The 25,628-nt window shown below is 38.0% G+C and overlaps 1 protein-coding gene across 3 annotated transcripts in view; it reads right to left on the bottom strand.

The window, feature by feature from the left end:
* Positions 1 to 25,628, bottom strand: part of PRDM6 (PR/SET domain 6) — a 76,685-nt gene that overhangs the window by 13,997 nt on the left and 37,060 nt on the right. For all 3 annotated transcript variants that reach the window (XM_058826148.1, XM_058826147.1, XM_058826149.1), the window contains exons 4-6: positions 12,472 to 12,599; positions 8,526 to 8,650; positions 4,984 to 5,326 (exon numbers count right to left, since the gene is read on the bottom strand). In XM_058826148.1, coding sequence (XP_058682131.1) covers positions 4,984 to 5,326; positions 8,526 to 8,650; positions 12,472 to 12,599 — 596 coding nt within the window. The remainder of the gene's footprint in view (positions 1 to 4,983; positions 5,327 to 8,525; positions 8,651 to 12,471; positions 12,600 to 25,628) is intronic.

The following is a 25,628-nucleotide window of genomic DNA, read 5'->3' as shown; positions in this document are numbered from 1 at the left end:
CATGTTTCTCACCAGACCCCATGGGCTTGGGCATCTTCAAGTTCTTTAAATGGTCTTCAATCTGATTTTCTACAGCTGGCAGTTCTTCATTCTCACAGTCCCTTTGCCTTCTGTGACATGGGTGGTGTGACTGGAACATTTGCCAGTGAAGTTATTGACTAGTTCAGCCTTTTCCATGTCCCAGGTCACCAGGCCTCCTGCTTCCTTCTAGAGAGGGCCCACTTTTTCCCTGGTCTTCCTTTTATTACCAGTATAACAACAGAAGCTTTTGTTGTCCTAGATGTCCCTGCCCACATTTAATCCTATCAGGGCTTTAGCTTTGCCAAAGGGATTCCTGACTGCTTAGACAATCTGTCTGTATATTTCCCAGGTTACCTGTATGTTTGAGGTTTGCAACCTCTGGAGGCTTCCTTTTTGTCTTTGAATTCATCCAGGAGTTCCCCATTCATCCATGCATCCTGGTAGTTTTGCCTGACTTCCTCTTTGCTCATGGGGCTTGAAGTGGTGATTATCTCACGGTCTCAAAGAGTGGGACACAGAAACAGGACAGTGTTTCTCATTGTTATAGAGCAGAGGCTGCCATGCCACAGCCTCTGCTAGAAGCCCCTCAAGCAGGGCAGGCTGAAGTGGGACCAGCATCAGCTTTCAGGACCAGGCCTTCATACAATGCACGGCTTTCTTAGCACAGCTGCAGTCAGGAGAGTCAGGAGTTAGGTCACAGTTGTTCCCATAGGAAGATTTTTTCAGGAATGCCTTCCTCTAGCAAGTTGAATTAAGTTGAACAAAGTGACACCTCAGGATACTGCTAACTTGCACAGAGAAACATCAGCAGACCCATGGTGGCTCTGGACTCCACATTCCCTGCTGCCTTGGTGTTCCCCTTAGGCAGCACAACTGCTGTCCTCAGCACCTCAGGCACCATGCAGCAGCAAGGATGGCAGAGCTGGACCTGCTGGGAGTTCTGCCATCATCTGTCACAAATGCTTGTGAAGAAGCTAGCAAAAGCAGAAAGCCAGCACACCTGGAGCATCTGCAAGCTTCTGAAGCCATCAGGGAGAGTCTCTGCTCTGTGCACCTGCTGTTGTTATTAGCTCTGAGTACTGGGCACTTACAAACCTTTATGAAAAGATGATGCAAGAACCAGCATTAAATTCACCATGAAGCTTGTTTTGACTGAGCAATACTCAACAAACAGAAACAGACGACTCTTGCTCAAAACTCTTATTTTGTCTAAGTCTGCTTTGGAGAGGTTTAAGTCAAGGTAAAAGATCAAGAACCTGTAAAGAAAATATAAATGCAAAATGGACTAAGCCATGATCTTAGAGAAAAACATCTATTAAATTGCTAACTTCAATTTCCTGTTAAAAAAAAAAAAACAACAAAATTAAACAAAACAAGCTTACTATTTAATATTGAAGTGATATTGCAAAACATGAGCATAATAATAATTTTGAGTGAGTGCCAGATCACACCCATAATCTATCACCCATGAACGCATTTATGAAGTGTGCTCTCTCTCAGATTCTCAGCATGAATACCTGGCAATCATCAATATAAATCACAGAGATGTACAGGCTGTACGTAAAATTATGCCACAAAAAACTCTTGAGAACTGAAGACTTCTGCCTTTCCTCAACACCAAAGTGTGTTGAAACTGGTGATCATAGTGATAAGGAAGAGTGATGTCACTAAAAAGGTTTGTCATAATCAGAAAAATGGTTACTGTTAAAAAAATCCAAAATCACCTTCTCTAAAAATTGTTCACTGTAATAAAGAGTTTTGGTTACCCCCTTTTTGAGCCTTGGGAATTTCTGCAGCAAAAAGAAATGAAATAATAATTTAAAAATTAAAAAAAAAACCACAACAAGAAAAACAAAACAAAAACCACCCCCCCACCCCAACAAGATAAACAAAAAAAACCCCTACGAAAATAGATTTTCAACTCCTGCTTCCAGATATATCTTCTCAAACTGCTTCTGTCTGGTTAAGGCTTAAAAAAGTCTTGAAGGCTCAGAAGGTCCCTGAGTTCAAGATTTTGCAGATTTTTGCACACTCACTTCAACCCCAGTTACTACTAACTTCAAAGAGAAGCCATACAAAATGTAACAAACTAAAAAAAAAAATTAGTGGAAAGGAAGAAGTATATAAGCAAAGCAGTAAATAATTAAAAGCTATTTTAAATTAAGATCTTAATCTTGAAATAAAATAAAAAGGACAGCAGATGATTTTAATAATTTATTCTATTTGGAATTAATAATATTTTTAATTTTTTTTATTTATTAAGTGATCTGTCTGTTAAATAGGATCATTTATTTCTTACTACTTCATTGAATTATGTGTATTATGACCTGTTGTGTGTCTGATCTCATTTAGATGTTTTCTTAACATCTAAGAAAAGTTGGTGTATTATCTTTATTTGGATTTCTCAAGCTTCAAGTAATCTGTTTTTCTCAAATTTCAGACCATGAATTGGACTCCTGTATAGATTTAAAGGTGTTTTCCCTGCGCAATATTGCTGCAAAACAAATACTCAGCCAGAACAGATAGACTAAAGTCTATATCCTAGAGAGGACAGGCTCTGCTGCTTCAGTCACATCAAAGATGCAGTGACTGGTGTGCTCACAAATTGCTGACAATAAACGAGGAGTTGTTTTTCAGCTGGAGCGGTGCTGCAGATGTCACTGAGAAAATAAAAACCAGAGAGTTTCATCCAATTGTTTGGGCTGGAAAGAATACCTTTTTTTTCACAAATCACACCTTACTTTCACGTCTCCTGGTAATTTTGCACAACACTGTAAAAATTTTTCACCTAGTAAAGTGCAATATGTTTAAGAAACCAATGGCTGCTTTTTCTAGACACTGTATCTCTAAATAACTGGTACCTGCTAAAAGACAGAAAGTTTCCTGTGATGTAAGCTCAAACTGTAATGGTTTCTACACAGCGATATGAGAAGCCATATCCAAGGCCAGTACCTGTTATTTATGGTAATTTCAATCATGGAATGGATTGCAATGACCTTAATCATAGCAAGAGTATTTCCTACTATGCCCTAGGGTATTCTGAGCTGACAATGCTCCAGACTTTCCTGAGGAATCTGCTGGCTGGGTAGGCACAGGAGGTAAGATATCATGAATCAGCACCCTACTAATGAGAATGTTCACTCTTAAGAGTGAAGACCAAAAATCCACTTCGTGTTTCAGATTATATTTGGCACAAGCTTCTTAGGAGGAAATAAATGAAAAAAATATATAATTAATTTTTAAAAATTCATCTGTCATCACCAAGACGAAATATTTAATGGTAAGGCAGACTTATCCTCATTTTCTTTCTCTGGCAAAGTGAATATTTAACTGTCACTTAGAGTGGAGGATACTGCCATTAAGAGATGCTTAATGCTCTAACTATATAACTGCAACTTGCTTCTTCATAAAGATAGACACAGGTTCAAGTAAAAGATGAAATCTAGATGTCACAGATGATTGGATGAATCAGTATGGATGTATAATTGGATGAAAAAGTATGTGGAGGGCCTCACAACATGCCTTTTCTCTAGACTCTTCCAGATGGATGCACTGTTTTACCTTTTACAATTTGTTTAGGACGCTTTAATACTGAAGACACAAAAGTTCATTATATATAGGAGAGGAAACACAGAAGTTCATTATATGTAGGAGAGCAGACCTTTCAGGACCAATATTCTGCATTGTGACACATGAAATTACCAGTTTTGTCCTACAGCTTCCTTAGCAAGGCATTTGCTTCTGCTGAGGCAAGCATAAAATCCAGAAAAGTGTTGAAAGGGCTTGTTTGCATTCACAATGTTATCAATTTTTAAATTATTATGAATATTAGCTTGGAATCTGAGTAGTCCCTAACATGCTTGACATTCCATTTGGAAAATGGACTTTCTCCATACCCACAGAATCACACAAGCATATGTGTACACATAGATAGTACACACAGTACACAAGGAGACATAGACATGCACACAAACACATACACAGACTCACTCTTTGCTATTTTTTGGTAGTGTTTTGTTAACTTTAATTCACAATTAAATTTGCTTTTAGAACAACCTTCCAGGGATTCAGCTGTTCTGCTCAAATCTTCACAGCCCAAGAAGGGACAAAACATGCGCAGCCTTTTTTATTGAATTAATTTGATTTTTGTCTTTTGTCCTGCCAGCTATCAGAATTGTCAAATAAACCAGCTTTGATTCATAAATAATGGTTCCATTATATTTACTGTGCCACCGGTCAGAGTACCTGAAATTTTAATTCACTTGTTCAGCTAAATTTCATCCTCAGTTCACAGCCATAAAATTCTGTATTGACAAACTTTCAAACCAACTTTGACTCTGAGGTATCTAGTCAACATTTTTCTTCTGTGTGGATATTAGTTTATTGAATAAGTGGCATCTGTTTTCCTCCACATCACTGGTGGAGTAGGTATTTCCTTTTGACAGCTTTGTACGATTTATGGGTTTGCATGCTATGAAGAAAAATAGTACTAAGCAAAAAATTCCAATTCATTACCTCTTAGTACTTAATTAAGTTCATACGCATTGCACACTATAGGTGAACCCTGAAATGACTGTGACAGTCACTGAGCTGCAAGTTAGATTATCTTTGGAAGACAGAGAGACTTTTAATTATCTTGACCTCATTTTTTCCATCTATGATATTCATAAATTTTCATTCTATTTTGTTGCCTTCATCAGATGTACCAAACCATTCTAAAAACAAGATTATATCCTTAGCTATTTCCTTTTATCTGCACATTTAGGCACTGAATGTTTTTACAAATAGTGAAGGCAAGCAATAGTTTTTATCAGCTTACTTCACACAGCTGCAGATGAATTATGTCATCCAGGGTCCTCATAATAATGGTTTGGTTTTGAAAATGATAACAGCTTGATAAAAGAAGAAAGCAGTGGATCTGGCTATCAGTAGATACAGAAATAAAGAGAGCCTGGGCTTTACCTGTCGGGGTTCTGTGTACACACATGCATCTGTAAGAGAATCCGCTGGGTGAAAGTCTTAAAGCATTGCCCACATTTCCAAAGATGCCAGTCACTGAACTCAGAATTTAGTTGGCTTGTTGAAGTTGGGCTTGCAAGAACTCGTTGGTTTTTGACAGTGATCTGGTTAAATCCTGACTCGATGGACCCAGACTTATCCAGGAGAGAAAAATTTCTGCTACACGGAGTCTGTGGAAATACTACGGATCGCTGTGGTGTGGCAGGGGAGAGTTTGCTACTTTTATTAAATGGCTGTAGGGTGTCTTGTCTGGACATGGCCTCCATTACAGTCGAAGGGACATTCACTGGGAGAAAACAAGAAAAGTAAATAAGATCCTTTTTATGACTTTTTAAAACTAATACAATTTTGGGAGACACCAAAAAAAAAATCAACATCCATTTTCTTGACACTACAATGAAACAGTTTTATTTTAATAATGTACAAAAAAGAAAAAAAAAAACCAGGAAAAGAGAAAAAAAGAAAAGGGGAAAGAGAAGAAAAGAAGGACATGAATGAGTGATCTGAATGGATGGTGCTGATTCTGTGACACTGAAATGAAAATTCATGCAAGGGAGTGTCTGAGACTGAAAGGGCCCAGAGAAGCCTGACTGTGATATACATTTATTACACTATGGGATTGTCATAGGAAAGGAAAAGCTGCACCACTTGTGATTCCCTGACTCCTCATATTGCAGTCATCATGTCTGACTTCTATATCAGAGACAAGCAAGAATTTTGAGAGCATGGAGAAAAAATATCTCTGTTGGGACATTCCTTGAGATACAACAGGGCTTAAATATCTACTGCAGCAGCAGCTGTCCTACGAAAGGGTGGCCTCTAAGGCTATTATACTATTACATCTCACAAATAGTCACACTGCCAATGCAGTAAGAAACCAGGGACTTCATCATGTATCTTATGCCTGAGGTTAATAGCAGGTAGGTCACCACAAAACACTGCAAAGTACAGGCAGAAAGATCTTCGTGCATCTAGTTTCCCAGCTAAAGAACAGGCATAAAAATGTTTTCTCAGTCCCATGAAAATTGCTTCTAGTCATGTGATCATCAATTAACTATGGCTTTTGAGGCACTCAGATATTTCAGCAACAAATGCAATATGCTTTTCACAAATAAGTGACTTAGTGCTGAATTTGAATGTTTTGTGGTAAGAAAGGCAGGAGATAAAGCAAGTAGAAGTTGAACAGCTGCCTCACACTTTGAAAACCATGTAGATCATGCAGAGAATGAGGCAAGGGTCCTGTGGAAAAATAGAGTCAGCTGACAAAAGCTTGCACCACAATGCAAAAATAAACATAATTTAGGTTGCCTGGACCAAGTAACTTCTAATGCTTTCTAATTTTGGCACACTCGGGCTCATGAGCTGATTTTTCAATGGACATTTTTAAATTAAATACATTATATACATTAAGTCTATGTACACAAATTTAGTTACTCTCACAAGCTGTTTGTATCTACAAATAAGTACATAGCATATATTAAACTGATAATTAGAAACTACAGTTGTGTTTTGGTAAGCCATGATGATAGATTTCTAAGAGAAAACATAAGAATTAAATTTTAGTTGTAAGCAGGAATCGGCCAACATTATTTCATATTAAAAAAACCAAAAACAAACAGAAACAAAAAAACATCAAAAATACCCCCACAAATTAATATTGGGTAGTATTTTAAATCATGCCAGTTGCTTTAGAATTATATTCTAATATCTGTGATCATTCATAATGATTCCCATATTGTATTATTACAAGATATTTAATTTATGGCAGTTGAAGTCCTTCCGAATCTATTCTTTTTTGTGGTATCTGAGAACCAAATTTCTAAATACAGTTACATCCATGAAGCTGTCTCTCAAAAGTTTCCAGACACAGAATATATCTTCTATATCTCTTCAGTACCAGGAGCAATTTGTATACTATCATTTTGCCTCTTCAGAAGAAGCAGATCACTTTTTTCTTTTATTTTCTTTAAATTGTATTCATAAAAGTCTACAGAAGCAATGAGATCAGGGTACTAAGGTCCTAAGGAATACAGGCAGAACTTGTGCTGCTGACAATACCCCTGTGCAGAAGATAAGCAAAAGGTACATTCTGGGAGTTTAAGTAGAACTTTAGTCCTATACCAGTCTGCAGCTGGCTCCATGGTCAGATTAATTTAATCTACTCATGTCAGTGTCTCTGTGGATGAAAGTCGGGTTTGTCTCGCAGAAAAATATCAAGAGATAATATTTACAGATTTTAGCCATAATGTTTTTCTTTTCAAATAAAAGTTTTGTAGTCTTTGGTTCCTGAAAGAAAAAATAATATTTCTGTATTGTGTACTGCAGAGCATGACTTTCATCAGCAAATAGTTCTGTCAGTAACTAAATTTCTTTTAAACTTTTCTCAAGCCCAACAGACTTGAAAACTCAAGATGGGAAAGGATGTTTACTTTTGACAGTTTAATCCTTGCTATCTTGCTGTTTAATTGCTGCATGATTCAGTATTTAAGTTGCTACAAGACACTAGCTCCTCCTAGCAGTCCATCCTGTTTAAATATCCAAGTACAGGACCAAAAACATACATTTTATTCGTAATTTATCAAGTGTGGGCAGTCACTGGGTTACTTTAGACCAAAGTCAATGAGTCCATTATGGTTTTCTTCCACTACATAGATGCATATAGTTGCAAAAATGGGTGCAAGTTCTAAACAAATCTCACACACAAGCAGTAAAACTGAAGGATGTGCCTGGATCACCCATTTCTATTATAGACAAAGGTATCCAGCACTAGGTTGTGCCTCTGTAATCAGTAACTATGCATGCTTAGTTTTGTGAGGATCCCTAGAAAACTAGAAATAAAAGGTTGAGAAGAGGTAAAAGAATGGATGGAAATGGGGACGGTCAGGATGGGATAGAGATCTATTTTCATTTCAGGGTGCTTACACTCAGTTGGTATTTTTAAAAGTAGGTTTTTATGTCTAACCACAAGGCTCTAACCTCTTAAATCAGCCAGCCAAACCTTTTCTCAACATTCTCAGATGTAATAAAGAAAAAGAATCACCAACAGAGGCCCTGTGGGCTTGCAATGCGTTACATTTTGCCAAGACAGTGTTTTGTGATAGGTCTGGTAACAATGCAGAGAACCAAATAAACTTGTTTATAGTAGCTTAATTAATCACTAATACAGAACAGTGATTCTAACCATACCATAATTTTGCACAGTTTAAGTGTATCACCTTACCTTAAAGACACTACCATTTTCATTAAATGACATAGAATCAGAGAATCATAGAGTGGTTTTAGTTAGAAGGGGCCTTGAAGATCACCTAATTCCAACTCCCCTGCCATGGGTAGGGACACCACCAGAACAGGTTGCTTAAAGCTCCATCCAGACTGGTGTTGAAGTTCCAGGGACAGAGCCCCCTCTAAAATACTCTATGATACATCTTATTAGGATGAAAGAGGAATTATGGCTTACATAGGTAGAAATGCAAGGAAGAACTTACAATTTTCATCTTGTGCAATGCACTGCAGAGGGATTCCAAAGAAAGATGTGTAGCTGTCATTGTACCACACTAACAGCTCAGTGCCCCTGGGGATATCTATACAAGCCCGGTAGAATATATTTGACCTAATCAAGAAAAAAGAAAACATTGCAAAATGCATGAATAGAGCATTCTCATCTTATACACAATTTTACAGTAGAAAATCATTGTTTTGGAAGCATTCCTGCAGATAACTAATGAATAATCTACTGATTGTTTCAAAACCAAATCTCCCATTAGAGAAGGACTTTGTTCCTGTAACACAGGCTAACAACTTTACAGAAAAGTTGTATCTAGCATATATTAAATACTAAGATTTTAGAAGAACTAATATATTATAAAAGTACAGGTATTTTCCTGCAATGTCTTTTTCAGGGAGATTTGAGAATTGCACATTTTGCTTACACAGTATACCTAACCATCTGAGTGGTGTACACAGCTCAGCAAGTACAGCCACTTAAACAGCTTTGTATTTGTCATCTAAGCTAAAGTTAACACATTTTAGGGTAAATAGACAACAACTCTTTTATGTGAATAAATTAATCTAGCAAGACTTTTAAAGTAGTGTCAAGTGACCTTTCATGGTAGTAATATACCATCAAATGAGAGATCTTGGGCTGTTGAGAAAAACAGACTTTGACAGTGGAAATAAAAAAATTGGGGTTAATTGAGTCATGCATTGCTTAAATCTTCTCCTACATGGAACCTGAGGGCAGTGCCAATGATTTAGTATGTATAAATTACCATTACCATAAGTGAGATATCTCATTGTTCCTGTGAGAGAAGACTGGGTATTTCTAGACCACTGAAGTGGGAATTGAGGGGGGGAAAAGGGAAAAATCCTAATGTCTTTAGCATAAAAACAAGAGCTTTATCCTGATCTTGCACTGATGTAAATAGCTTCAGAGTGATACTTCAGCAGTTAAGACATTTACAAGGCAGCAAAAACTGTGTAAGATTAGAATCAGGCACAAGATAAAAGACAAATGTTATCAGTTTGCAGTGGCTTTTCCCTTACGCTTCACATGGAACAGTAAAACACACTCCTGTGAGATGGATAGAAATTCAATATATACAAGAGAACAGTCGACTCTTGCTGAAGGATTACATACCAAAGTGATACAGTCAAAGTACCAAGAAATGACCATTTTTTATAACAGCTTATGTAAGGCAGAAAAACACGTATAGACCAAAAAAAATATAAGAAAATAAAAGAAGTTAGGCCTCAACCAGTTTTCTCAGTGAAGAATTGCTACAGACATTATTCTGAAGTTCAAGATAAAAGTGTTTAGGGTTGGTAGGCCTTAAATTTAGACTTTCTATAAAGAATTGGCTGTAGCAATGCAATTTGTTCCTTGTATAACACTGCAGACATAAGGAGAATCTTCTACCACATTTTTCATGGCAGTGAGATATGCACTTGTCAACATATTTTGTCACCGCAAAGTGGCTCTTGGCAACAGGATCATAAAGATCAATAAAAAAGTGCAGATTCTCAATATTTTACTAGCAGCTGCAAAAATTTCATTTATCTTGTTATTTTCCTCGCTTACTGCCACCCTGTCTCAGGAGGGCACTGCTAGCTAAGCAGAATGGTTTTCTTAGCCTTCTATGAATATCTGACAAAAACTCTCCCCTTTGTGTCTCCTCTTCATCTTCCGTCCTCCTCCTTCTCCTCCTCTTCTTCTCTCTCTCTTTCTTCCCAGGGCTTTGCATTTAGTTAATTCTTTCCACTGTTACATAAAAATGAAAATCGGAGCCATGCTATAAATTACCGGCATCTCTTAACTTGAGAAAAATTGAGTCTACTTTGTACTTCACCCTTGTAACATTTCATCTCTCAGTTTGGCTTCCCTTAACATAAACACAGCAGCCCGGCAAATGAATGTGCTAAAACCAAATGACACACTTTGCCGCTGAAAGAGCAGAACTGTTTTTGAGCAATGGGTGGTCTGTGGGGCTTGGAGTAGGCAGGGAAAAAAAAGTGTAAGTGTACACCGTCCCTTACAAGTGTGCAGAGCTTCCAAAACTCGCAGAAATCTCTGCATGCTGAAGTACATCAAAGGGATTTTTCCCTTTTCGGATAATATTTCCTTTGCTGACATGTATTTAGTATTGTGGTTGGATGACTCATAAAGATAGCTTCATGGCGTCCCAACGCAGTTGAAGCAGAACACATGCCAACAAACATTATTGTCAGCCTCAAAATAAAAACAAAACGTTCAGCTAAGGGTCAATCAATCAAGAGCACTTTGAAGAAAATTCCATTTAGATATTACAAATCATAACAGAATGAATTTAAACCAGCTGACTTTCTGTGAGGAGGACGTCCATGTACAATAAAAATTAGGCTGGTTTTTCAGTGTCCAACTTTTCTATTTTCTTACACTTGGATGCAGTCACTGGTGATGGATGCCAGTTTTTTAAATTGTGTTTTCGTAGTTCATTTTATAAAGATCTGAAGTAATCGAAAACAGATCAACAGAGGGAACTCTAAGTAAAAACTCCATCATGAAAGGAGAGTTGTAAAATCCACTTAATATTGACAGATGTGTAATGACTTTCTCATGCTAACTTTTCATTTAGTTTTGTCATATATATATATATATATGTATGCATATATTTTTTTATTTTTATATATATTTATGTGCACGCACACATCACCACATAGAGCAATAGTCCACAAGATACCTACAAAAACAGTCTTTCATCACAACAATCTTTATTCGTTATCCAGCGTGTTTATTTAAAATCCTATGGTATTTTAGCTATAGATAGCAGATACTTAAGCATATAATAAAAGATTTGTAATGTATAAATAGGATTGTTATTTTTTTAACTGCAGCATTGTTTAGTCAACTGGCCAGAGAATAAAAAAAGTTGAAAATGCAACTGAACAATTTTACCATTGTTAAATTGGATCCCTATGGGATAATCAAACTTTATATATTTCATTTTAGCTTGCTTTTGTATGTTTTATTTTTAATTTTAAAGGTAGTTTAAATAAGTTTAAGATTTTTCCTAAATAAAAGAAACTGCTCTCTAAAGCAACCAGAAAAAAATCATTGCTCACTGCAACTGGCAAGCCTGGGGCATTCTTTGATGTGCTTCCTACCACATTTAATAAGGCCAAGCAGTCGCTTCTGATTCTAAGGCAAAAGGTTTGTTTATAGCTGAGATCATGTATTTATGTAATGTGTTGTCTGGGTTTTCTGGATCTATTTGCCAGTACAAAGTAAAATGCACCATAATTTCTTTACATTTTTCTTCACATTTTGTTTTTCTCTAGCCATCAACATAAGAGGTACAAGTTCTAGTAATCTTGGCTGGCAGGTGCACTCAACAAAAAAGCTCGAGATGTATACACACCTCGTGACTGACCTTCAGGAAGCCTCTGGGTGCCACTTGCCCCCCTGCCCTATCACTTGCATCTCTGTTAAGGGTGGAGAACTGCTTGTGTTGGCTTGCCTCTGATGAGACTGTTTGAAAAAGTGCAGAGAGCGCTGTGTGGTGCAGTGTGGTGTGGTGCAGTGTGGTGCGGTGTGGTGCGGTGTGGTGCGGTGTGGTGTGGTGTGGTGTGGTGTGTGGTGTGGTGTGGTGTGGTGTGGTGTGGTGTGGTGTGGTGTGGTGTGGTGTGGTGTGGTGTGGTGTGGTGTGGTGTGGTGTGGTGTGGTGTGGTGTGGTGTGGTGTGGTGTGGTGTGGTGTGGTGTGGTGTGGTGATCACACAAGTGACACAGGTCTGTGGTCACTCCCTGGAGCTTCACCCCGCCCGTGCTGCCCCACGTGAGCACATCCTCCAAAGCTCTGGTGCTGTCTTTGCAATCAAAGGCAGCAGTACTCCTAATGGTTACAGTCTGATAAAACATTCTCATTTTGTGTCATTGGGTGAATCAAAAGTCACTTTACCTGTACTGAACCACCGTTAAGTTCTGCTCCCCACAGTGCCTCGCACATCGTATGTACCTCATCCAGCTTGACTTGCTGGGTTCTCCACCATCGATAAAGTGCTGCAGCGTCCCATCTTGGTCATATATCTGGGGGAGATGTCACAAGGTCAAGCAGTTAGAACAAATAATCAGCAATCATTTTCACTGCTGGTGTGTCTCTGTGGCTTTTCCAGGACTTTATTGCCATGAAGTTTGTCGTGTGTGTACTGATACTCTTAGAAATAAACATGAAAAAAGCAGAGAAGTATTTTAGGAGATGCAAGTTTATCATGTTTCTCTTATCAAGCCAATCTTTTAATATTTAAAGTATTTGTGGTGTCTCAAAGATGTGACCATGTTTCCCAAAGAATATTTAACCTATTTTGACAAGCTGGCCTTAAATAATGAACTGCCAGATAAACAAGAAAATCTGGATGTTAAGTGTGCAATAAAATGGCTGGGACATCTGAGCAAGGGGCAGTAGTAATTCCTAAACAAGGATCCCTCTTTCACATCTCAGCTGCAGCAAAAGCATATACTTCAGCAACCTCACGATATGTTAGGGAGTTGTAGGATTCATAACATCAAAACAAATGAGACTAGAAGGAAAAACGGAGTTGATGATGTCTTTAGGAACTCCCTTGAGACATGCAACTTTTTTTAAGTACTAAATGAGAAACCAGTCCTGAGGGAATCATTGTTTTCCTAAACATTACATCCCTGTTAAGGACATGAGAGCCAGTTGTGATGATTTTAAAAAACACAGTATTATGTTTCTATTCAAAAGTGGATGCTCTGTCTGATCAAGAGTTGCTCTGGAGGCTCTGACATGAAAAGATAAATGCATCATGCATATCTGCACTCCTGTCTGCTTAGAAAATCTAACCTACCTATCGAGGTAGATCCAATCTGAGTAAAAACGTGATCTCACAGGATTTTTACTAATTACACAATTACTCTGACAAACTTCACAAACGCATCTGAACAATTAGGTGCCTATCTGAAGTAAACCTCATTTTTATGCCTTTTGCCCCTCTATGAACTTTATATTTGCTTTAATATCCATATCCCAAAAATGTTATCCCTTTGGAAATTGTATGAGCCTTAATTGATGTCTTCTTGAAAACATGAATTCTGCTAACTAAAGTGGAAGCACATTCATTACATTGAATTGAACACTTCTAGTATATTAACAATCAGTATATTAACAGATTAACGATCTTGAATGTCTATTTCAATATCAAGAGAATAATCTCAGATATTATATGAATATATTCAATACTTATGTTTTTTTTTAAATAGACTTTCTTACAGTTCACACAAAAATATACACAGGAATCAAAATCTAGTTTTTCCTTCTACCAAAAGACAGTCTCAAATTCAGGAACCAGCTTTGCTTTTGTTTTTGGCCAAGAGGGACTGTGAGTAATCAGGAGGAATATGTCCATTGCAAGAGCATGAGACACACAGAAATCCAGAGTCTATGGCGATCCTTATCCTTTGTTCCCAAGTGTCTGTGACAAGAACCAAATACTCCTGTGCTGGATAAGAAAGATGCTACCCCAACATGCACTGAAGTGAATGAAGTCAGAGAAATCAGGAGTCCTAGGAAGCAAACAAATACTCCAATCCCAGGGATTAAGTTTATTTTTTATATATGGTAACATGCTGATTATCAGCAAGGACCTATTCTTATGCAAATATCTTAATGTATGTTGAATACGGGAGTAGAATAAGCTGAACTATAAAAATCTGAAGAAATCAGAAAACTTCTACAGGACATCAGCCTATAAAAAGGAAGAGAAGGAAAAATTAATGACTAACAGTACTTGGCTGAAACCATTTGGGCAATATCCATTCAAACATTCTCAGCAGTGTTTATTATCTATCCATTTGCATGCTGCTTATTCACATAACAATATATGACTTAACATGAGGCAAAAACAATTCCCATAAATAAAGAGCTGATAACTTCCTAATCCCCAGATGACATGAAACAAGAAAGACACAGAGGACTGCCATAATCAGTAGTGACACTCATATCTTGGCAGACAGGGTCCTACCCAGAGCTTTGTGTAAATAGACAGTCATTAACTGATATGAAAAATGAAAATCTGTCATGAAAATGTAGGACTGGATCTTTCCCGGGCCTTGGTCTGGAATTGGAAGGGCTGTGCTGTAAGACTAAGTATTTTCAAATACTTTATTCTCACAAATACTGATTCTTCAAGTGACATTATGGCCTGCTTTCCTAGGAGGATATTACTGCATACTCATAATCTATCCAACAGCATTCTTATCCCTATTCTTACAGGACTGTAAACCCATCTGTAAGGAAGCAGAAGCCCTAGGCTTAGAAGTTAAAATACAATATTGTGTCAAATCTATTTGTCGAATTGCATAATATGGGTTAAAATCTGGAAAAAAACCCCAAAACTCAGGTATGGTTACTATTTTCCATGTCCCCAACATGCAGGAGTTCTTATTCATTTTACAGTTATATAAATCAGGAGAGCATTGAAGACATAACTGCCTGAAGAAACCGTCATGAGGGAGCAAACCATAATCTGCCATGGTGAAAAACCAAACCTGTGGAACAAGCTGTGAACACAGGAACTACAGTGAACCATTGATACACATATTTACCCACATCTCTGTTACACCTGCATACATCCTTAAACAGTCATAGTAACTATTACATAAAATACTGCAGAAACCTGTGGTAAACTGATGTTACTGGAAGTCGTTGGCTACCTCACTTGATCATTACATCCATCTACACTGGCATAATTTTTAACACATTGCAATAGCCTCATGGCAAAATAGAATTCCATTTCTTCAAGTCCCTTCAGACTCTGCATTTATTTTTTCTGTATCTCACATCAGTAATTTATCTGTGTGGAAACACAATTAGTTATTTCCTCTTTCTACTTTGACTGCACTTGGAAGTGTTACCTAAGCTTCTTACTGGACCTTGATAACTGTTGGTTTTGCTGACTTTAAAGGGTTAAAGGTTTTTGATGTGTTTTTTGTTTATAATGGAATGGAATGGAATGGAATGGAATGGAATGGAATGGAATGGAATGGAATGGAATGGAATGGAATGGACCAGATTTGTGGAAGAGACTGGAATCTGATAAAAGAGATCTGAGCTCACCTCATTTGACATGCATTATGGTCCCACTTAGCAGTTGCCTAATAGTTAATTAACTTCTTATAGTTAATCAACTTCTTAATAGGTTCTTGACTGATTACAGACATTTTACTGATATGTAGCAGAACAAAAAACTCAGAATATGATACATACTTCTATGAAGTTCATCCTTTGACTTCAGAATACAAAAAAACTCTTCATTGTCCAAGAAAGTCCAAAGCACATCATCAAAATACAGTCTTCTCTTTTCAGTGTTTTCTATTCCCTTCCCTGCAAGCATTGTTTTATTAAATAATCAAGACATAAATAGAGGCTCTTCTTCTAATGGCATGTAAATATAAATTAAATATGAAGGATTAGATGTATTACCTGCTGGATTGGGTGAGGATAATTATTTGGAGGACAAAGATACTGCTACTTTAAAGGCAATGATAAGAGCAATGCACAATGGCAGTAATAACATAATTTCTAAAGCACATTGCACCCATAAAAGTGTTGTTTTAAAATCTCTGAACAGCCATAGCTAACATAAATAACAAAGGTAACATAAACACGGACCATCTAAGGTTTAAGCAGTATTAAAAGACAAGAGGGAATGCTAAAGAGACTTTTGAGAACTTCAGTTATTTCAGTACTGATATAATCAGCATTGCTCACTTGGATCAATGGGGCATATCTAACTCCAATGCTAAAAACTGTTGCTCCAGTTTCTGGTACAGATACCACAAAATTGTAGGCTAAACAAGTTCATATATAACAACACAGCTGCAGAGAAAGCCAAATTATGAAGCAATTATAAATGATTTCACAGAAGCAGCAGCAAGAGCAAAAATAGTTTGTTGAAGTTTTTTCCTCCCTATCAATTGCCTTCCTTTTTTCTCTATCCATGGTCTGTTAAAGGATTATGTCTTTAGAAATACTTCCTGCATTTTTATTTTTCCATTTAGTCAGATAGAAATGTATTAACAGATAATTATTTGGCTGCTTGTTTTCATTTCAGGCAGTCAGGGAATAGAGTGATCCTGAAAATAGAATTTTTCTTTGCAAATACATTTATATTGTAAAAGTAGCTATTAGAATATTTGTTTTATGTTGCAAGACATCAAAAAAGATGTGAAGAAAACCACAAAATATTCAAGAATTAATTCTTACCATTATAGAGACTCTTGCATTTTGCTGTTCACTGTTACTCTCCTTGATAACATATACATAAAATCATAGAATTTTCACATCACTTACTATAAGTCTTCACCTCTCTGAAGTCGTTTTGTCTTGGCTTCAATGGGTAGTCAAGATAGCAGAGATGTACCCAAAACTACCGTTAATATGATGAAAAAGTTGTAACCAGACCTGTTAGCTATGGTAGCACCCATGCAAGTTATATTCTTTCTGTAACAGTGTGTGACCCTACAAGCCAGTTACACTGCAAGTTTCTTCTTTCTAACTCGGACATCAGAACTCAATAAGCTCTACACTAGGCAAATCTCACTATTGTGGGACCCTGCTTTTGATGGAAAAACAATACAACATCTTCAAAGCTGTCTATCCTAAATGGAAGTTGAAAAATATGCAAAAAAGGGTAATCGTTATAAGCCTGGCTATTAAGATGACAGTCTGTAAAAGGTGTGCAATTATAGAATCATAGAATTGTTTAGGTTGCAAAACACTTAAAATCATTGAATCTAATCCTTAAGCCAACACTGCCAAGCCAAGCATTAAATGTAGTCCCCAAGTGCCACAGCTACTTCTTTTAAATACCTCCAGAGATGGTGACTCTATCACTTCCCTGAACAGCTTGTTCCAGTGCTTGACAGCCCTCTTGGTGAAGAACTTTTCCCTAATATCCAAGCTAAACCTTCCCTGGCAGTTTGTGGCTGTTTACTCTTTTCCTGGCATTGGAGAACACACCAGCAGTTGTACAGAGCAATAAAGTCCCCCCAATCCCCTTTTTCTTCAGACTAAACATCCCAAGCTCTCTCAGCTGTTCCTCACAGGACTTGTGCTCCAGACCGTTCCTCAGCTCCACTGCCATTCTCTGGACATGCTGCAGCACCACAACGTCCTTTTTGTAGTGAGGAGCTCTGAACTGAACACAGGACTTGTGTGGCCTCACCAGTGCCCAGTACAGGGGGATGGTCACTGTCCTGGTCCTGCTGGCCACACTATTGCTGATAGAGGCCAGGATGCCACTGGCTTCCTTGGCCACCTGGGCACAGCTGGCTCATGTTCAGCTTATGCTGACCAGTGCTTCCAGGTCCTTTTCCACTGAGACATCTTTCCAGCCCCTCTGCCCCCAGCTTGTATCATCATTCAGGGCTGTTGTGACCAAAGGACCTGGTACTTGCCTTTGTTTGACCTCATAGGCTTGGCCTCAGCCTGTCAATCCACCCTGTCCAGATCCCTCTGCAGAGCTATCCACACTCCAGCAGATCAACACTTCTTTGTAAATTAGTGTAGTCTGCAGACTGACGGAGGATGATCCCCACATCCATACCTTGGATAAAGATTTTGAGCAGGGCTGTTCCCCACTGCTGAGCCCAGGGGAACAGCACTTGTGACTGGCCACCAGCTGTATTTAGCACCACTCACTTCTACTCTCTGGACAAGGCCAGTTTCAGTTTACTTGAAGAGTACAAGCCAACATCATCAGTTTTTCCAGCAGAATTTGGTGGGAAATGGCATCAAAGGCTTCACTGAAGACCAGGTAGAGAATATTCATAGCCTTTTCCTCATTCATGAATTATGTCAGACTTTCACAGAAAAAGACCAGGTCAGTCAAGCAGGACCTGACTTTCTTAAACCTATGTTGGCTGTGCCCAGTCCTGGTTGTCTGCATGATGGCACTCGGGGTGATTTGCTCCGTGACCTCCCCTGGCACCAAGCTTACAACTCTGTTGTTCCCTGTGTCCTTCTTTCTGCCCCTCTTGTAGCTGGGCTTTACATCTGCTGACTTCTGGTCAATCAGGACCTCCCTGATGAGCCTGACCACTTACAAATGATTGAAAATAGCTTAGTGAGCTCTTCCTCCAGCTCCTCAAGACTTCTGTCAATTCCATCTGACCCCTTAGACTTGTGGATGTTCAAATGGAGTAGCAGGTCTCTTACCATTTTTCTCTTGATTACAGGGGCTTCATTCTGCTTCCCACACCTGTCTTACAGTTCAGAGGAGTGGTTGTTCAGAGAATTGGTCTTACTGTTAAAGACTGGGGTAAAGAAGGCATTAAGTTCCTTAGCCTTTTTCACATCTTTTGTCACTGTTTCCTTACATATCCACCAAAGAGATTCTATTCGGCCCTCAAGTTGTGACACAACTTATAGAAACCATTTTATTTTCTTTTACAGCAATTGGGCTTTGGCCCTCTAATTTTCTCTCTGCATAAACTCATGATATCCTTGTAGTCCTCTGGAGTTGCCTGCCCCTTTTTTCTTCTCATTTTTCCTCTAACTTCCAGCCAAAGTTCTCTGTTTGACCAGGCTAATCTACTTCCCCACCAATTCATCTTTTGGCGTATGTGGACAGCCCGCTCCTGTTCCTTTAAGATTTTGTTCTTAAGGAACATCAATCTTCCTGGACTCCTTGCCATTCAAGACTGCCTCCCAAGGGACTTTGTCAGCCAAAACAGGCCAAAGTCTGCTCTCTGGAAGTCCAAGATGGTTCTGCTGATCTTCCTCCTTACACCTCTGAGATCTGAAAACTCGATCATTTTGTGATCATTGTGCTCATGACAGCCTCTGACCACCACATAACCCGCAAGTTCTTCTCTGTCCACAAGCAGCTCCAGCATGGCACATTCCATAGCTGACTCCCTCACCATCTATGTCCAGAAGATATCTTCCGCACACTCCACAGTCATCCTGGACTTTTCCCCCTCTGCAGTGTTCCATTTACAGCAAACTTTGGCTAAATTGAAGTCTCCCTCTAGAACAAGAGATGACAATCTTGAGACTTCTCCCAGCTGTTTATAGAATATTTCACCTGCCTCTTGATCTCGGCTAGATGAATGGTCTAAAACAGACTTCCACCAGAATATCTGCTATATTGGCTTTCCTCTTTGTTCTCACCCAAAAACATCCAATCCTGTCATCAACATCATCTTCTTTTGAAGGAAACTGCTATACTTCATTTATTTATTCTTTTTAAATTCACTTTGCAGCATTTTACTCATCATCTACAATAGACTAGTACTGTAAGTAAAGTTGAATATACATATCCTTTCATAGATGGGGAAGATTGTTAAGTGGCATTACTGGTAGAAGACAGCTCTATAGCCAACAGAACAAATTACCTCTCCCATAAAGCAGAAGAAATAGATGTTCCTTTCCTGAAAAACCCTGAGATTCAGAAAACTGAATTTGACTTGCCTAAGGCAGTGGTTGTTAAGCAAAATGCTGATGAACTCTAGAGTTTATCATAATACATATACATTATTTATTTGTTAGAGCTTCTAATCACGTCAAACTGAAAGCAAACTGGATTGTATGCATGACTTGATAACTTACTCATTTAGGTTGGATTTTGTGTCGTGTACTGGTGCCTAGCTGGCTTTGAAACCAGCACACTGCGAAAGGACCTCATTATCTAGAAAGCTGAAAACATTCAGAAGATGCTGCATGAACTGAAATAGAGAAGACTTCTAACAGAATTCATTGAAAACACTACATTTAAGGAGCATAGTTAAGGCTGAAAATCAAAAGACATCTGGGTTCATACTGATAGCAAGAAGTGTTCAAAGAATGAATGCTTTTAGACTTTAAATGCCTTATTATTAAAAGCTGGGCATCTGCTTTAGGACAGGAGGGCTCTTCTAAGTATGTGTCTTCTCCTTGTTACGCACTGAATGAAAAGGGTGAGTAGAAACAATCATGCATGTAACCACCACTTCTTTCTCATTTCTTTCACTTACTTGATGGCCAAGTAAGAGTATTCAGCAAACTTTCTAAGAACTCTTAATCTCACTGTATAAAAGAAAGATGAAATATAATGGAGCTCAGAAACAAACTAAAATGCATGGAAAACTCTCCAAATACAATGTAACTAAAAAGAAAAACCGATGTTGATTTATGACAATAGTGATATGATATAATAACATCCTTGGCGAAGACCACATCTCAAACATTGAAATATTTTCTAAATTACATGCCATCTTTTAGATTACCTATATAGCAAACAGGCTGAACATCCAGAATAAAGAAAAGAGTATTCATCACATTCTGATAAATCCAAATTTGATGCCTAATAAATATTATTGTATTTGTAATAATCAACTATACATGTAAAATTGGTATGCAACAATAGTAGTATACATGTCATCAACCTCATTCTGCTACAAGTGGAAATGTTTTGACAGGTTCCCTGTTCAATTACATGGCCATTATTTCAGAAAGACATTAGTTATAAATACTTCTCATACGTTCCTTTGTTTCTTGATAAGACTAATTGATTTGTTTTACCAGTTAAAGTATGCCTTCAGATTATTTATGGACAGATAGCAAAATCAAAAATATAAATATGTTTCAGATAACATTCAAGCTTGTTGTCTTAGGAGGAGATAAGAATGCTTTGGCTTATTTATTAGGTAGAAAATGAAAGCCAGTTACTATGGTCTTTATAGCTATATGAAGTAAATCCATGCCAATAACTAGTTACTTGCTTTGAAGTGCTTCTCTTTTTATAACAATAATTGATATCAGCTCCTTACCATGTAGAAAATGCAACAGTCCATTCAAAGAATGATTTTTCATCGCTGCAATATTTGTATTACATGCAGTTTTTTCATACTCAGAATTATCAACAAGTTTCCCAAAGCAATTTACAGAATAGAAATCTGAAATAAATGAGCAAGGAGGAGATATCAGGAGGCCTCACTGGTTAAAGTCAAAGCAAAATTTTTGGCCAACTGGATCCAACCCCTATGAAAATGTACAGAAATATATGCTGACAGCCACTGGTCTCCTTTGACCATTCACACAAATCAAAGAAATTTTCTAAAATTAACCATATCTGATGTGGAGCGTACTTTTTAAAATATCTACTTAATGTTTTTCTCTTTAATCTAGCAGGCATCATCTAGCAATTTTTATAAAAGAGAATACTTGCCAAATAATATTAAAAGCTATTTAGTTTTAATGTTTCTCAAAGGATTATGGCATATGAAACTATAAACATTGGTTTGAACTGTCTGTGCTAGGTGAAAGGCTTCATCTCTCACTTAGACCTCAGTCCAGCAAACACTTCTGCACATGTTGTAGTCCCATTGATCTCAATGGGACTACTCGTGTGTGAAATCAAGCATCTGTGTAAGCAGTTGGAGGACTGGGGCCTTATTCCAGAAAGTGTCATGAAAGCAATGCCCTGCTGATTATGTGGACTTCATAAAATTACTTTTTTTAAAGTCAAGTCTCAGTGGTTTGTTTTGACATTAGCCCATGGAGGTCCTGGATTAGGAAAGAATTTCATGTAACACAACAGTGTTACTCAACACCAGGGCAATGAGAGGAAGACACAGAGCAGAAAAAAATCCCCACTCATGAGGCTGGAAACTTATACACACGTAAACAGATCTGTAAAGGACCAGTGCTCCTGCAGTATCCACTGACATCACAGGGCCCTCCCTGTGTGTGGTTTTGCACTCTCCTGACAGGTACATTGGTAGAACAAAGAAAGCTGTGGTTCTCCAGCCATGAGTCATTCTGCAAGGGAGACATTTTTGTTCAACATTGCTATTTCCACCCTGCTCATTATACTGCATTCTTGTGTAGCCTGCTAGCCTTACCTCCATGTGGAGGCAACAGACTGAAGTGGTTTCCTCCAGTCTTTTCTGTGTGGGACATGGAGCGTGAAGAGAAAAATGTTATCAATCTAAGCTCACTATTCAGAGAGACCATTAAAGAAACCAGACTAAAAGTGGTTTTAAAACAGAGAGGCAAATTATCATAGCTGAAACAACCCAAAAAGAAGACTCTCACACCCCTTGACTGGTAAATGCATATCCTAGTAAATACAACAGGGAAGAAATTACAAGTAAGGGCCCTATACTGAAAACCCTCATTCAACTGGAAAGAATCAATGAACTTAGTAATAAAGCTCCTAAAATTATATTTGGAGCCAGAGAATCAAGACAGTTACAGGGATTCTTTCTTGCTCCCAGTGCCTCTGAAAACAGAACACTGTTTCCTTTGCAAGGTAATAACAGAGCTTTGGCCATTTTCTTCGGGGTTCTCAAAACCATTAGACATTGGAAAGTGAAACTAAAAAGTGTTTGTTTCATATTTTTTCATTCCTTTACAGAACAAAATATTCCAGAAGGATTTTGGCAGATTTAATCTCTCAGTATCAAGCTAGACAACTAAGCCAAAACAAGTGAGTAGGAACACACTCCTGGGGTGACTTACTGATGACTCTGTGACCCCAGAGAAATCACTCAGGATGAAAAGAAACTCATAAATGGAAATTATTTTTATTTGCCCTGAGTCTTAAACATAAAAACGAACAAAAGTATGGATGGTCTGTTTTTCAAACTCAAGGCTTACCTTGCTTGAAAGAGGAAGCTGATGGCCCAAGAACAGCACAGCTTTTCATCCCTCACTCCTATAATTTCTCTTAAGTACTTCAAAACACTGTTCCAAACTGTGTTTTCACAGTTTTGTGCATAATCAGTACCTCTAGAGAGATAGTAAATCTCAGACATACAAATCCCAGACTAAGTGCTTAGGGACATACTAATATTAATATTAATTTAGTAAATAATAATATTCATTTAGGGACATACTAGTATTTCAGACATACTGAAATACAGTGCATAGGACATATGGCACAATTATCATTCTGTAATTGATTTTAGTGAGGTTTCAATCTACAGCACTTGGGGCTTCTCATCATTTTCTTTGCCTTTAAGATTTTTAAAAGCTCTAATGTCATGTTCCTTTAAGCATTTTAAGAACTAGATTATAAAGGTACTTCTCAAACACAGAGCTGCAAGAGCTTCTAAGGGATCTGCAGGGAGAGTATCAGGAGGATGGAGTCACTCTTCTTGGTGGTGCCAAGAAAAAAGACAAGAGGCAGTGGTCAGAAACTGATGCTCAGGAAGTTCTACACATATATAAAGAAAAATTGCGAGGGTGACAGACCAATAGAGCAGGCTGCCCTGAGAGGTTGCCTTCTCCTTCTGTGGAGATATTCAAAAGCTGTCTGCACACAATCCTGGGTAGCATGGTTATGAAAGCCTCCTTGAGCAGGGAGCTTGGACTATGTGACTCAAGTGGTCCCATCCAACCTTATATAAAAAAATCCCAACCCCAATGCAAACATGCACTACATGTGAAAATCCTCTCTAAAAAGAAAGCTTGTTCAAATGCCTAGTGTAATGGTTGTGACCCATTGATAAGGGTTTGTCCTTGGACTAAGGCAATAATACCTGTATTCAGGTGTGTAAACTTAAGTTCCCACTAGTGTTTCTGGTGTGTTCAAGTATTCCACTAAAACTTCAGTGACTGCTCCAGAAGACAAGCAGTTATCCTTAAGTTCTGAGCATTACTTGTCAGCCCTGTCTGTAAGTCTTAGATACTTTCCAGGATTTAAAAATCCACTAAACACCTCTATTCAGACACTTGAATTGCTCTGCAGATGCCTGGGTTTAGCTCCTGCCCTGAAAATGGATTGTCACATGGCTTACAGCAAGTACTTAAAGTCTTGATCCTGTGGCTGTAGAAAACAGTGATTTTGATAACATTTTTTGTGCACCATTTGCTTATCTTCACTCTGAGTTTGTAAGTAAATATGGATAGGGGCTGTGTTTACAGTCTATGTGTAGAACATCTATCACAGCAGAGCACCAATTTACTACTACAATACAGGCTCCACAGATAATAATTTCAATCCTTTTCTAAACTTCTCATTAAGACTTACCATAAATGAGGAATTTCAGTAAAAATTACATACCTTAGAAAATATACTTAATTCCTTTGTGAGTTTTAAATAATGAGGCAGTGTGATATTTTTAGTTTGGAATATTTTGGAATGTCTGGAATGTCAAGTTCCCCAGATGATGATTAAAAGGTCAAGTAATAAAGTATATGATAAACTGTGCCTGAGATTCCTCATAAAACAAATGAGTAATGGCTGAACAAACTGTGTTGCCATGTTTTCATATCAAAAAATTCCTAGAGTCGATTATTCCTTCAAATTTCTTAAATTATAGGATTGTCAGAAAAACAGCACAGAAAATGGCTAGTTTGCAGCTTCTTTGGGGCTGAAGTCAGAATCAAGAAACAAATGAAAGAAGTGCAGTAAAGGAGCAGTGCTGATGTTGATAGTGGACATCATAATGGAGAATGTGAAAAAGGTTTTTTTCTTTCCTGAGTGCAGGTCTGGTGTTGGTAAGTATCATGCTAAGTTTCTTTAGAAGTGTGTTTGTTTCTGTGGGGATTATAACATTAGATTAGAACATTGCTTGAGACACAATCACAGGAGCCCTCCAGAGCTGTCAAGCATTTGGCATATCTCACTTATCTCTAAGGGTGGCAGAGGCCATCAATACAAAGTGGACCATCAATCAATATGGGGTCTTCTTCAGACATTGTCTGTCAGCTGATCAGAGGAGGACTTTAGGGAATCAGCTTTCCATTATCAGGATTTGGTCTGTGATCAGAACAAGCCACTAAACCTTTTACTTTTCACTTGGCAAAAACATACACACTGGAAAAAAGTCCTGACAGTTCATTCATTTTGCTCCATCACTGGAGCCAGATGATGTTTGACTGGGGAGACCCACCCTCTTTGATGTTGTACTCTTTTGAGAGTGCCCTGCTGTGAAGAAAATTTTCTCCTTCCAAATTAAAGAGAAATATTTCTGTGTCCAGCTGTTAAATGTGACGTTTGCCATTTTTCAGTGCACTGGCTTTGTGCCATCTTGCAGGCTGTGTTTCAAGCCTATCTTTTTCCTTTCCCCTTCTCAGCAGCAATAGCCACAATGTGCTAGTGTCTC

This window comes from Poecile atricapillus, chromosome Z (assembly GCF_030490865.1).
Source record: "Poecile atricapillus isolate bPoeAtr1 chromosome Z, bPoeAtr1.hap1, whole genome shotgun sequence".
Taxonomy (NCBI): Eukaryota; Metazoa; Chordata; class Aves; order Passeriformes; family Paridae; genus Poecile; species Poecile atricapillus.
Note: the sequence above shows the minus strand (reverse complement) of the source record. Positions and strands in the feature narration are given on the sequence as shown.